The sequence below is a fragment of the Mytilus californianus genome, unplaced genomic scaffold (genome assembly GCF_021869535.1).
Source record: "Mytilus californianus isolate M0D057914Y unplaced genomic scaffold, xbMytCali1.0.p SCAF_3, whole genome shotgun sequence".
Classification (NCBI taxonomy): domain Eukaryota; kingdom Metazoa; phylum Mollusca; class Bivalvia; order Mytilida; family Mytilidae; genus Mytilus; species Mytilus californianus.
In genome coordinates, this window is record NW_026262679.1 from 51,449,195 (window position 1) to 51,463,584 (window position 14,390).

At 31.7% G+C, this 14,390-nt stretch overlaps 1 protein-coding gene across 5 annotated transcripts in view; it reads left to right on the forward strand.

Moving 5' to 3' along the window:
• The window catches only part of LOC127734819 (T-complex protein 1 subunit gamma-like), a 273,760-nt gene continuing 259,370 nt past the window's right edge, over positions 1-14,390 (forward strand). For all 5 annotated transcript variants that reach the window (XM_052244849.1, XM_052244848.1, XM_052244850.1 and 2 more), the window contains exons 1-12: positions 1-47; positions 137-198; positions 3,571-3,621; positions 4,180-4,242; positions 4,944-5,040; positions 5,748-5,868; positions 6,304-6,384; positions 6,957-7,062; positions 7,739-7,821; positions 10,616-10,682; positions 12,432-12,466; positions 13,635-13,814. In XM_052244849.1, the coding sequence (XP_052100809.1) occupies positions 26-47; positions 137-198; positions 3,571-3,621; positions 4,180-4,242; positions 4,944-5,040; positions 5,748-5,868; positions 6,304-6,384; positions 6,957-7,062; positions 7,739-7,821; positions 10,616-10,682; positions 12,432-12,466; positions 13,635-13,814 (968 nt within the window). In that variant the 5' untranslated portion in view covers positions 1-25. The remainder of the gene's footprint in view (positions 48-136; positions 199-3,570; positions 3,622-4,179; positions 4,243-4,943; positions 5,041-5,747; positions 5,869-6,303; positions 6,385-6,956; positions 7,063-7,738; positions 7,822-10,615; positions 10,683-12,431; positions 12,467-13,634; positions 13,815-14,390) is intronic.

Sequence of the window (14,390 nt, forward strand, 5' to 3'; positions counted from 1 at the left end):
CTTGATTTCCGGCTAAACAAAAAGCATGTCTGGAATAATCGTACTCAGTAAGTTTCTTTTATTTTGTATCGCGACGCCTTATTATCCAATATAATTTCAATCATTGAATTGACAATTCTTCTCTTTTATTTTACAGACCAAAACACCAAGAGGGAAACTGGCAAGGTTGTACAGAAAGGCAACATTGCTGCAGGAAAGGTAAGAACATGTCTTCACATGGTCGTCGCCATAGCCATATCAAAATAAGAATGTTCCAGAAAATTCACCTTTTTTCTGTAATTACACTGCTGGCTAAGTTTTGCATATATTTTTTGGAATTTTTCTAAATATCATTTTAACAAATGTTTGAGATAAGATTCCATAAATTGAACAGAAACTTTAACTTTCCTGGCACAGACATGAAAAAGGGGGGAGTTCTATTGCAATCCTTGTTTAATCCGTCCTTAAGGCTTAAACATTTACGTTGTCCAAAATTCTATTGGTTTCACTAGAGATTTAATATAAAGTGCTACTGTAAATTCTGAAATTATTGCTTCATTTATTATGGATAGGTTTCGATTGACACAATTTGAGCAAGACTTTCTTCCCTTTTGTTGCCATGTTAGAGGTGGTATCCGGTTGTTCCATCCCCAAACCGATCCGGCCCCAAGTCGATCCGGCCCAAAGTCGATCCGTCCCAAGTCGATCCGGCCCACGTCGATCCGGCCCAAAGTCGATCCGGCCCCATAATAAAATATGAATAAACTATACTTTGGAGGATTTTAACAGTATAAATGGATTTTGCAAAAAGTATCGATGATGGATGACAACAGGTAAGTGAAGAATTGGTGTACCAGTCAAAGAATTATTTTAAATCGATACGAAACTGAGTGTGATTGTGTCTGTTTGTATAGCAGCTTCAACATTTTAATATGAAGTTATTTTCCATGATAACTTTGAATGTCATGGCGATTTTTATTTTATTCAATTCACACACATAATAGCTAAATAAATATTAACAGTCCAATGGAACCTATAAAATTTAACTCATAATATAATGACTTGTTTCATCAAATCATTAGTCTATAATTGGTTTGTTTATTCAACAAAAACAAATGATGAAAGACTTGTTAAGATCACAGTCAATTGAAAGAAAATGATAATTACTGCTGATTAATGTTGATGTCTGTTGATTGTACTAAATTCTGTTATATACGTTTTTATTATAATTATACCCAATAATCTTGAAAACTTGTAATGAAAACATAATCAACCTACTTGTTTTATACTCATCTAAAGAAAATATTTGTCAAAGGCCATTTTTATTTACCGTACACCTTTTACATTATAATAAAATTCATAAACATTTATGAATTACAATTAATATATATCTTTATTTTTATTCCTTATAAATATATTTTTTTATTGGGGCCGGATCGACTTTAAATATGGGCCGGATCGACGTTGGGCCGGATCGACGTGGGACGGATCGACTTGGGCCGGATCGACTTGGGGCCGGATCGACATGAAAGCTTAGAGGTCTATGCACACAAATTTCTTCATAAATTAGCCAAGTTCAACTTGTTAGTTATAATGACCACCAGGCTATAGAAAAGTTGTTTTCTGAACCAAGTAAATTATTTTAGCCTTGCTTGATCATGTTGATTCTTCACAACAATCGAGTAATGATCTCTTACAATGTATTTGACTTGGTTCCGCATGTATAAATTGGGTAAGTTAAATTAGAAAACCAACCATATGTATCAGATATTGTAATGGGTAGAGATTTCTTATTATTGTGATACTCACCAAGTCACATTATTCACATTAATAAAAATCTCACAAGGATTCTGTGTCCAGAGTGAATTTTTAATTTGTCAGAGCTTGCAATCCCTTATCAATCCTTATTATCTCTATCACACCTGGAACTCATCATTTTATGCGTACAGCACCAGTCTGTACACCTGAAGCAGGTACCGTAAGAATTGAATTCAATGTATGATATTTGGTAAAAAAAAAATTTAATAAGGCTTTATAAGTGATTCTGTGGGCAACCAAATCAGAAAGATGTTCCAGGGGCCTATTTGAGTTTGATAGCTTGAAACGTTATGCTGTTTTTCTGTTCACAAAATGTTTAACTCTATTTTGTACAAATTAAAGGACTAACAACACCTCATAGAATCTACATTTTTCACTTACACATGATGCAGGTTAGCATGAAAAATAAACAGATTTTCCTTTGAAATATTCAAATTTTGAAAATTCCTTACCATTAACCTAAGTCACACATCCATTTTGTTAGAGATTCCTTTTCAAGACTCTGTAGATTTGAACTGCCGTACAGAGATCAGTAATAAAATTTACCATAGTTGTAGAAATTAAAAAATAGCAAAGAATTACAAAATAAAATTAGAATTGAACTGATGGAAACACCTCAACAATGTAAACTAATATTCCAAAGGAATAAACATGATAAAAGGAGTTGTTGGATAGATGTCCGACTTAAGCTACAGCAATTACCCTTTATCAAAGAAGACTAATCTTGACACCATGATTACTAGAGAGTGCAAGAATGGAAAAAAAGCCTTCACTATACAGGGTTCTCACTGGGAATATTTCATGATAAGTCCTGGGACTCATCACTTTTCGAAATGGTGAGTCCCAATAGATTTTGATGAGTCCAGGATGCATGTAATTTTTTGTGTCTTAATATGTGAACACTGTTCATAATAATGAGCTTGGCTAAATAGTAATTATTCTTTAATCATTTTTTAATCGGATTTGTTTCAATTTCAAAACATTTTTCACCTTTGTTTTTTCGTGATGTTCAACATGCACAGTACGAGAAAAATGTTAAATCATTTGAAGACCAGTAAAATTTTTCTTATCTGAAAATTTTTAAATCCACACTGTTCTACGATCATATTATGCATAGTAGTAACAGTTATGAAATATTATCATTTCATTTCAAGTTCTCAAAAATTTTTACTTTGTTTGTTTCAAACGATAAGTATGTGATGTTCAACACGTGGAAATATTCAAGTTTTTCAAATACTTGTAAAATTTTAAAAAAAACGGCAACTATAACATATTTATTAATCAGTTTGAACAGAATTATTATGTTTAGGATGAAATATGTTTAATTTAAAAAAAATAGTTATCAGTCAACAAAAATATTGATCTACACATTACATAAATTTTTCAACATCGACCTCTGGTTTAGTTTCCTGTCAAAACAATGTTGACGATCATGAATCTTCTAGGCAAAACAATGTGTTTGGGACTCAAGGGATACAAAGAGGACGCATCCCAGGGACTCACAGGTTTCAAAAATAACGCATCCAACTTGATTTTCATGCGCCTAGGACGTATATAACGAGAACCCTGCTATATTCATGGTGCAATGTATATTTGTTGCAAGATTAACATTGCGTCTTGTCTGCACACTTACTGGATTCTTGTGCACCGAGGTCCAAAAATGTAATTAGATTTTCTACGAAAGAATAAAAACTGGTAGATTTGATAGAAAGTAACCTAGAACCAGATATTTTTATCAAATGTGTGTACTATTATCAACTGTATATTTTGCAGGCCATTGCAGACATAATAAGAACATGTCTAGGACCAAGATCCATGCTGAAGGTATATTTTTTTAGAATCACTAATTCTATTTTGCTGAAATATATAATGATAAACAGTTATTTCTAACAAAGTTGTTCTGATGTTCTGCCAGTTCAATATAATATTATTTTGTCACATGGAGATTACTTAATGTCCAGTAAAATTCATAAAACCTTCACTGATATATGCAATTACATTAAACACAATATTTTTCAATAAAAAAACAACTTACTGTTGTAAAGTCATATCTGTATTTTCCTTTATACCATATTCATGATATATGGACATGATGGATAAGCTGATATGTAGATATATAGGACACATGGGAGTATTAGAAGCAGAGTAAATACTAAATATGATATTTCCAGTTATTGAATAAACCTTTTTGCATAAGACATGGAGGTGCATATAGAATTAATGTTGAAAATTTCAAAAAAGTTACTAAAATATTTCTTATACATGAAGCTGTTTTCATTTAATGAGCATGGTTAAGTGTATCAAGGTTCAGAGATTTTTCAATGAGTTCCGCTAGAATAGATGGAGGAGAAATGATTTAACATCTATGATGTATATTTTCAGATGTTGATGGACCCTATGGGTGGTATAGTCATGACAAATGATGGCAATGCTATACTAAGAGAGGTAATACATATTTGAAATTGTATAATTAAAGTTATTATAAGCATATTGCCTATTATTGTCCCAAGTAAGGAGTGACCTAAAAATGGCTATACATGTAAATGTTTGATATAAGATGATAGATTAATTCTTATTGTATGATGTTTGGTATTTAATATTAAACTTTATTCAGTGTATTAGATACTCATTCATGTTAGTGTTTCCTTTAATTTTTTGTTAAGTCTGATAAAAAGAATTCTGAAGGGGTGGTGTTTGCAAAGTTTTTATTCTTAACATTTTTAATTGACAGAAAGTAGCTTAGACAGCCAGTTTGTAAAGTACATGTAGATATATTTAGCTATTTGAACTTTTGAATTGAATAACCATAAAGGTACATGTAGAAAGGATGCCTGTCCATTTGCAAATGGGAAATAAAATCTCAGAATGGTTTCTCAGTTCTACTGGTCATTTAAAAAAGATATCTCAAGGACAAATTGAACTTAGTGAAAGCTGAAAGAAAATTCAGGTGGCCTGCTGTGCAAACCCTTTTGCAAAAATATCACTACAAGAGGTACATTCATGTATGCATACACATTTAGCAAGTAAGGAAGATTTGAATATGCCTGTTACACTTTAAGTGATTACATAACTCACATACATTTTTATTCATTGGCAACTTAGAGCCTGATATAAAACAGTTATCATAACAAAATATAAATTTATAGATTAATGTACAACATCCAGCAGCCAAATCTATGATTGAGGTGGCAAGAACACAGGATGAAGAAGTTGGAGATGGAACTACATCTGTTATTATATTAGGTAGATATAGTCTCATTTTTGCTTTTGTGTGCTTTCTTGCACTGTTAATATATGATTCTCGTTTTCCTAGTATTTCATTGGTTGAAGTTTAGTACTTTCGTTTGATTACTTTGCTTAATCTTTTTTATGCCTTACAAGATATTCTTGTTTGATCTAAAGAAAAAAGCAAAACTTCACAGGCACTTTAATGGTTAAAAAGCTTTATTTTGTTAGATTGAAATTTGTTAAATATTTCAATGTTTATCAGAGATCCATGGAATAATGACTGTTGAACTGTAAATTGTAAAAATATCAAATTTGTGGCACAAATATCAAACAAACAGATTAACATAAAATGATTCTGTTGTATTACTGGGTTAAACCAATCACATTTTGGTCGAACTTATAGCTAACACTCAACTAATGAATAATTTTCTAATGGATTTCTCTTAGAGGAAAACAAATCCTATTGCCTAGATCTTCTATTATGTGTTCATGGTGTTTTGGATCATACTAACAAAAAAGACCCCTTCTTTAGTGTTAGTATGATAAGGGATTGCATGAAACATCAATGATACAGCAACCATACAATATCACAGGAACCTATAAGACATCTAGTTGATTGCTCATCATTTATATGAGAAAAAGGTTCAAAGAATTCAAAAATAAATAAATTGATTTAGTTAAGTGACAGTAATTTGAAATACCATTTTGAATATTATTTGCAGCTGGAGAAATGCTATCAGTAGCTGAACAGTTCCTGACACAACAGATGCACCCTACAGTTATCATCAGTGCCTACAGACAGGCATTGGAAGATATGGTTGATCTACTTAGAGATAAAGTCAGGTAAGATATCTAAAACTTCAATTGTCACCTTTGCTGCTCTCTATATATATGTATATGTTTTATTTTAATTTTAAAAGTTAAGTGAATTTATGGTAAATTCAGTGTGATTAAATTAAGAATAACACTCGCTGGTGTTGAGTACACATAAATATTTTGAAGATTAAATCACTCATAATCACCAGAATTCACTATGGAACATACAACCAGGAGTAATTTTTAACCTAATCACCTTGTGTATTAAGTAATAACCAGATATTATAGTAAACAGTCAGTCACATTTAATAAAAGTATTGCTGTATTTTGAAGAAACAACGTAGAAATTTGGACTGTAAAACATTCCTAAATCAAAGATATATTTTTCATTAAATGACTACTCATGTCAAAAAATGTTTCAGGATGCTAAATTTTATTTCTGATTACATCTTTATTTTTCAGTGTACCAGTAGACACAACTAACAGAAAGGAAATGTTGAAGATTGTTAATAGTTGTGTTGGAACAAAGTTTATAAGTAAATGGTAAGATAAATAAAAAATGTCAAAAATCAATCAGGAAAAATATTGGGATAAATTGAAACTGTTGTGACTTGTTTCTCACTTACTTGTTTTCAAACTGTATATAAAGTTTAACCTGTTTTCAAATTATATTTTAAAGTTTTATTTACATGATTTATATACTCTGGAGTGTTTTCCCCAGGGCCTTTTATCATCATGGTTATGTGATGCTACATTTCTTGAATGTGATGCTATCTGAATTGATTTTCTTATAGATTGTGTTATGGATGTGATGCTATAATGTTTAGAAACAAGATGGCATTTTGAATTTTCCTGTTTACCAGGATGCTATATGAAATATCTGGGGAGAACACTGCTCTTAAATGTTAGTTATATATATAGTAAAACAAATTTGATGGTCAGCAGTTTAGACTTTCATAGAACTTGTTAAAAAATAAAGCTAAAAACTGTATGGTAGGTAAGGTTAGAAAAAAAAACGTATTTTTTCAATCCTTAGGTAATAAATGTCAAGCTTACATATATTTGACCTTATTGCTTATTATATTCAACAAAGAATATTTAAAAAAAAATTTCAGGTCTGATCTAGCTTGTAACATAGCATTAGATGCAACAGCAACAGTAGCTTTAGAAGAAAATGGTAGAAAAGAAATTGATATTAAGAGATATGCAAAAGTAGAAAAGGTAATATTAAATAATTCTAAAACAGATAGACCATGTTTATGTTATAACTGAAGTGAATTGAGGTACCCATGGTATAAATGAATTCATATATAAACTACTTCACATTTACATTGGTTCTGGGGGCCTTGGTGGCCGAGTGGTCTAAGTAGTTACTACTGTAATCACTAGCCAGTCAACATTGAGGTTATGAGTTCCAACCCCCGCTCGTGCGGGTTTACTCAACTCCAATCTTAATTGACTAGTTTTCCTATCGAAGGTCTGTGGTTTTCTCTGGGCACCCTGGCTTCCTCCACCAATAAAAACTGGCCGCCACGAAATAGCCCAAAAGCTGTGCTTAAAAGTGGCGTTAAAGCACCAAAAATAAAAAATCAAATCATTTGGTTCTGTTAAATCAATTGCAATATTGTAGTGTAAACAGGTTATATACTTGTGAATTCTCTTTATATAGGAGCAAGGATAAGATAATGATTGATGAATATGCAGATTTCTTTCCTTCAGGATTTAAAACAAAAATTCTGATCAAACTTTTTCTTCTTTGATAGCAATCAATTTTCGCAGTGCTTTTAGACAAACTGATTCACTTGACTATATTTTTTGCTCTTTCATTCATTGGAACATTACAATAAATAAAAAGACAGAAACACGAATAATTTTTGTTACCATACTTTCTTTTTAGATACCTGGAGGAACAATAGAAGATTCACAAGTTTTAAAGGGTGTAATGTTAAACAAAGATGTTGTTCATCCAAAAATGAAAAGGTCAGTATTTTTAACCCTTAGACTGCTACGCGCGACTATTGTTGTTCCGATAAAGCAGTCCGCTACTGCTACGCACGACTATTGTCGTTTCCGTATCTCATTTGTTTACACAGTTACCATGGAATGGGCGGAGTCAATATTCATGAGTTTACGGCAGTTTAGACTTGTATGGATTCTGATTGGTTAAAATTCGGCGTACTTTCGAGATTCTCTTGATTTTAAATCAGGTATAAGCGATGAAACCGAAAGTGAAAAATTTAGATGAAAAAAATAACAAAATGGCGGAAATTGTTTGGAGTGATGGCCAACACGTTCAGAAGTATTTCAATGATAACGATGTAACAGCGGCGGCCAATTTAAATGATTTGGACAAGAACACAAGATATATTAGATGGAAATAGAAACATTCTAGCAAAACTGCGAACAGAAGACTTTTAAAGTGGGAACCACGGGGATTCCCCAGACGATGTTCGAAATGGATGACATGAAACAGGATTTGCGATGTTTATCATTGTGCCTTTCAACTGTGAATCAACATTGATCACTGACATCGATAGATTCAAACATTATGTTTGTCAAGATTATTTATTGACGAAAGTTATATCAATGAACTTGTTGTTAAAACACATTTGTACATGGAAGTGAAAGTCGGAAGGAAAATAACGGAAAATAGTTGCATGAAAAAAAAACAGTTGGTCCGAGAAGCAACTTTTTTCTTTTGATAATCGCAATGGAAACTTGATTTATAAGAGATTTTTAACAGTATTGGTTCAATTCTGAAGTCATGGATTTTTTATATTGATGGATTCGCGTTAATAAAACATGAAAAAAAAATTTACCTTTGTTTACCTCTATTTGCACCTGTACATGTAATAAATGACCAGAGACTCACACAAAAATAAAATAAATAAAAAATACAGAATATACCGTAGATACTCGCCTAATAGTCGATCCTACTATAAGTCGGGGTCCCTTTTCAGCTCCAAATTCTAAGGATTTAGTCTTGACCCTCGTATAAGTCGGACAAAATTTGGGCATTTTTTTTTCAGCTGACAGTAACTGAACGCCGGTAAAAGCAATGCAAATCCAGGAATAATATTCATTTCTGCATTAATGTTTGTTTGGTTTGAATTTAGTTGATGCTCATCATGATAATTTATATTGCTGTTAATAATAAAGATGTATTCATTTCTCTTGTTTTGTTCACTGTTCAAAGTTAGATTAGCCATGTGTTGTTTACGTAATGCATCAATGATTTTGTAGGGTATGACTAACAACCTATTGTTTGAGAAAAGCGAATATAAACCAATATGAACCTGAAAAATTTAAAGTCAATCAACACTTGATGAAAATATTTTTCACAGCATACATAACTCGGTGTTGAATGAGCATGTACACTTCATAATTCTTATTATATTGTGATGATTAAAGGATTAAAAAAATTAAGTGAAGCTAATCAATATATTAAAATAACTAACTCCAACTCATTAGTGTCATCTGTTTACCTATCACTGATAGTTTTCACACCTTTAGTGAAAACAACTCTTTGTCTCTTAATTGGGGTTATCAATGGATTATATTGGCTTGTCAATCAATTTTGTAATTTTTGTTTACCTGAGACACTATAATGAATAATATTTTGATTTTGGGAATGAATCTTAAAATTATTTTTTGATTATTATATGATTTATAAGCATTGAATTGATATCATGATATCACAATAATGACACAATAACTCCGCTGAAAACATCCTTTCACATATTTGGTACATTGTTATCTCCTTTTCATTTTTGGTTCTTGGCTCTTCTTTTGGGTTTATAGGAAAACCATGTGACCATGAAAATCAATACACAAACCGGAAACAGTAGAATTTCAACACGAATTTGCAGAAAATGTTTACCAAAGAACAAATAAAACACAAAGACAGTATTGAAGTCATTTATTTTCAACAAAAACTTTTTATTTATTGATTTATGTAGGTTTGGCAATCAAAAACGTAGTTTTGACCAGGAAATTCACTCCTGACCACTTTTCTCAAGCTTGGATTTTTCCTCTGGTCGCTAGATCTCGTCTATTAGTCGGCCCCCCTCTCTGGATTATGAATTTTACTCCCAATTTTCCGACTAATAAGCGAGTAGGAACGGTAGCAATACTTTTTTATATAACTTTTATTGATGAATATTCAATATTTACAAAGATATTGCAATTGTAAGTAAACATGTTTATCTCATCGGTGATTAAATTTTATTCAGCAATACACAAAAGTACAATAGAAATGAATGCAGCAGTCTAAGGATTAAAACAAGAAGTAACATTTTGATTTTTATCTTCGTTGAAAATTGCTGTTAAACCATTGATCTGTAAGTGAATTTGTTTTGGTTTCTTTAGTGTGTAAATTTAGACCAAATCACAGTATAAATAGACCGTTAGTCCTGGAACTTTATTATACTTGTGCTGTATAGAAGCTGTAGACCCTTGATTTCTTTAACAATGACACTAAAATATGTAATGAAAACCAAAACAGCCTCTTCATACAGTTTTCTAACTTGATTCATACATGCAGGATTTCTGTTGATAAGTTGGTTCTGAGATAAAAAGGAAGAAAAATTATATTTTTTCTAAAAATAAGTTAAAAAAAAACCCCAGAAAAAACACGGTATTGAGAAAGCTGGATGAAAAAGTTATTTTGTGTTTTTTTTCAATTAAAATTCTTATTAATGCAGGACTTAGTTCTTGGGTCTGTCTGAAATTATTTTGCAAAAAGTCTGAAATGGATTTTTTTCTTGTTTTACAGGAGAATAGAGAAACCTAAAATACTGCTATTAGACTGTAATTTAGAATATAAAAAAGGTGAAAGTCAGGTAAGAATCCATCATATTTAGTTCATATCAGGAAAGAAATAAAATAAGTTAGAAATGAACATCAATGATATGCTATTTTCAAAATTCTAAAATGAACAATGGTGTTATGGGAGAATATGTTTCTTCCATGTAATGTTATTGTTGACACAGGATCAAACATTTAAAGAATAGCTAATCCAAGAATACAAATATAGAAAAATATTCAAAGAGTAAATATAAACACATTAATTCACGAATGGGTGTAGCGCATGAGTTAATTATTAGTGTTGATCAGTCACACAAGTTGAATATTTTTCAATATTTTAATTCTTGGATTAGTTTTTATACGACCGCAAAAAATTTTTTGGGATCGTATAATGGTATGATGTCGTCGTCGTCCGAAGACACATTGGTTTCCGGACAATAACTTGAGTTTAAGTGAATGGATCTCTATGAAATTTTTTAAGAAGGTTCAATACCACAAAAGGAAGGTTGGGATTGATTTTGGGGATGATGGTGACAACAGTTTAGGAATTAGGGGCCCAAAAGGGGCCCAAAAAAAGCATTTTTCTAGTTTCAGGATATTAACTTGTGTATTAGTATTTCGATTGCTCTGAAATTGTACCACAATGTTTAATACCACAATTAAAAGGTTGGGATTCATTTTTGGGGTTATGGGGCCAACAGTTTAGGAATTAAGGGCCAAAAGGGGGCCAAAAACAAGCATTTTTCTAGTTTCATGACAATCACTTGTGTGCAAGTGTATGGATCTCTCTGACATTGTACCACAAGGTTCCATATAACAAAGGGAAGGCTGTGATTGAGTTTGGGGTTAATTGCCCCAAACATGTAGGAATTTGGGGCCAAAAACAAGCATTTTTCTAGTTTCCAGACAATAACTTGTGTTTAAGTGTATGGATCTCTCTGAAATTGTACTACAAGGTTCCATACTACATAGGAAAGGCTGGGATTGAGTTTTGGGGTAATTGCTCCAAGGGGGGTTTCAAAAAGATGGGGGGAGGGAATTTTTTTCCCAATTTTTTTAAGGGATTCATATTTTTTTTCAAAATTTTTAAAATTTCGAATTTTTGAAAAGTTTCAAGAAGAAATCTTCAATTGCACAGTATTGCGCAATGGATTTATAAGATCTTTGACCACATTTATTTTGTGTCAGAAACCTATATTATGTCAAAAGTTTGATTACAATCCAAATTCAGACAGTATCAAGCTTGAATATTGTGTCCAAATTTGCCCCAACTGTTCAGGGTTCAACCTCTGCGGTCGTATCAGGCTGCGCTCAGCGAAGCATTTTATTTTTTATTAGATTGACCATGGACTTTCTAATGAAAATAAAGTAGAAAATGAAAGGGACTATATCTTTTTATACTCATTCTCAATTGTTTTAATGCAACATCATTGACAACATCTTGAAAACACTCATTGTTGTATGACATCAGAGGAGTGAATTTATCAGATTTATTTTACATGTGAAATTATCAGTTTTTATTTCACTTCGAAATCATGATAATTCATTGCAACCAATGTGATAATAAATATATACTTATTTTGAAGTAAGTACTTCATCTGTTTAATGTATATATTTTAAACTTTTGCTCAAATAATTAATGAAAATATACCATAACTTGAAGTTAACATCATTCTAATAGGAAGTGATTTCTTTAGTCGAGTAAATCGACCTTATTGATAAAAAAGATCCAACAAAAGTTAGCACCATTGATTATCCTTTTAATGTGTATTTTTATCTTGTAGACCAACATAGAAATAACGAAAGAAGAAGACTTTACGTAAGTATGATATAATTGATGTATTGCAGTGATATGCTGCTAAGATCTATATTTACCTATAATTAAGCCTCCTCTTCATATTGTGTTCAAAATGCTGAATGTGTGCTGAAAGTTGTTTAACTGCCTTGTTGATCTCATGGTCTTTTTGCTCGCCTTGAGTGCAGGAGGTCGATCATGGGTTTGATCCCTAGCTGAGTCAAACAAAAAGTCTTGAAAACTGGTATTTGCTGCTTGTCCACAAAGAGCAAAGACTGATATGTTATTGCTATCATAGTACAATTTAAACTTCAGTAATATCTCTGTTTTCAATAGGACAAATTTAAATGTGAGTTTTCTTTTTTAAATTTCCATTTTGAATAGAAATGGTTTATGTTATTGATGGTTTGACATGGATATTATTATTTGAGTTTGTTAATGATTACCCTTGAAAGAAAAATAATGCAGCAATGTATTGCTTTCAAAGCTCTTTTTGCTGGAGTGAGAAGAAAATTAATGAGGTTTAAGGTTTAAGCTGAGAATTATATTTTATCAAAAGCATTTTTATGCCTCGGGGCATAAGTTTTACCCTTGTCCGTCTGTACGTACATCCATCTGTACATCCCAAAATTGGTTTCCGTTCTCTAACTTTAGTTTGCCTCAACCGAATGTTATGAAACTTATACACAATGCTTATTACCACAAACACAGATCAAGTTTGAATTTTGGTGGCGTCACAGTTACCATTCTAGAGTTATGCCCCTTTACAAACGGAAAAATTGCTAAATTTTTCATTTCCATTCTCCAACTTTAGTTTGCCTCAACCAAATTATACACAATGCTTATTACCACAAAACACAGATTAAGTTTGAATTTTGGTGGCATCACTATTACTGTTCTAGAGTTATGCCCCTTTACAAATGGAAAAATTGCTGGTTTTTTCGTTTCCGTTCTCTAACTTAAGTTTGCCTCGACCAAATGTTATGAAACGTATACACAATGCTTATTACCACAAAACTCAGATCAAGTAAAAATTTGGGTAGTGTCACTTCTACAGTTCTTGAGTTATGTCCCTTTATAACATTAAATGCAAGCGGGGGCATCATCTGTGTCCCATGGACACATTCCCAATATTTTTTTTATTCCAAAATTTAATTAGGCAAAAAATGAATTATTATTTGTTTTATTTTAGGAAAATTTTAAAGATGGAAGAAGACTATATAGAAAAGATCTGTGCTGAAGTAATACAATTCAAACCAGACTTGATAATTACAGAGAAAGGTGTCTCAGATCTAGCTCAACATTTCCTTGTTAAAGCAGGAATAAGTGTGATACGAAGGGTCAGGAAATCTGATAATAACAGAATAGCAAGGTGAGATGTTGATGAGGGCACTAGATATGAATAAAATATGATGTAGGGTATATATGATAAGAGGTGGCAACCATACAACAGAAACAACAGAGAGGTATCTAAGAGGTCAATAACAATGTCTTCAACAATAGACCAGTGTTTTTAAGATGTATCTAGCTCTAAATCAGCCTGAGTACTGTAAATTCAGAAATTATAGCGTGCATTTATTATTGTGATTTTTGTGGAAAGGACAAAAATGCAAGATTAATTATTGCGATTGCATGACAATCTGCATACAGTTATTTATATCAGATATCAGAATGTGAGTTCTTATTATTGCGATACTCACTCAATCGCATTATTCGCATTAATAAAAACCTCACAATAATTTCTGAATTTACAGTATATCAAAGTTCTGCCTCTACATGCAATACCGTGAATTGGGAAATTTTTTGCAGTTTTCTCTCAAAAGGCATGCGTTTTATTTTGGTGTGTGTAATTTTGGTGCTTTGTCCTATTGATGTGTTTAATTTTGGCACAATAGTAGTGAACTATAATTTATTTATTACAAATATCATATGAAATAAATTTTAATCA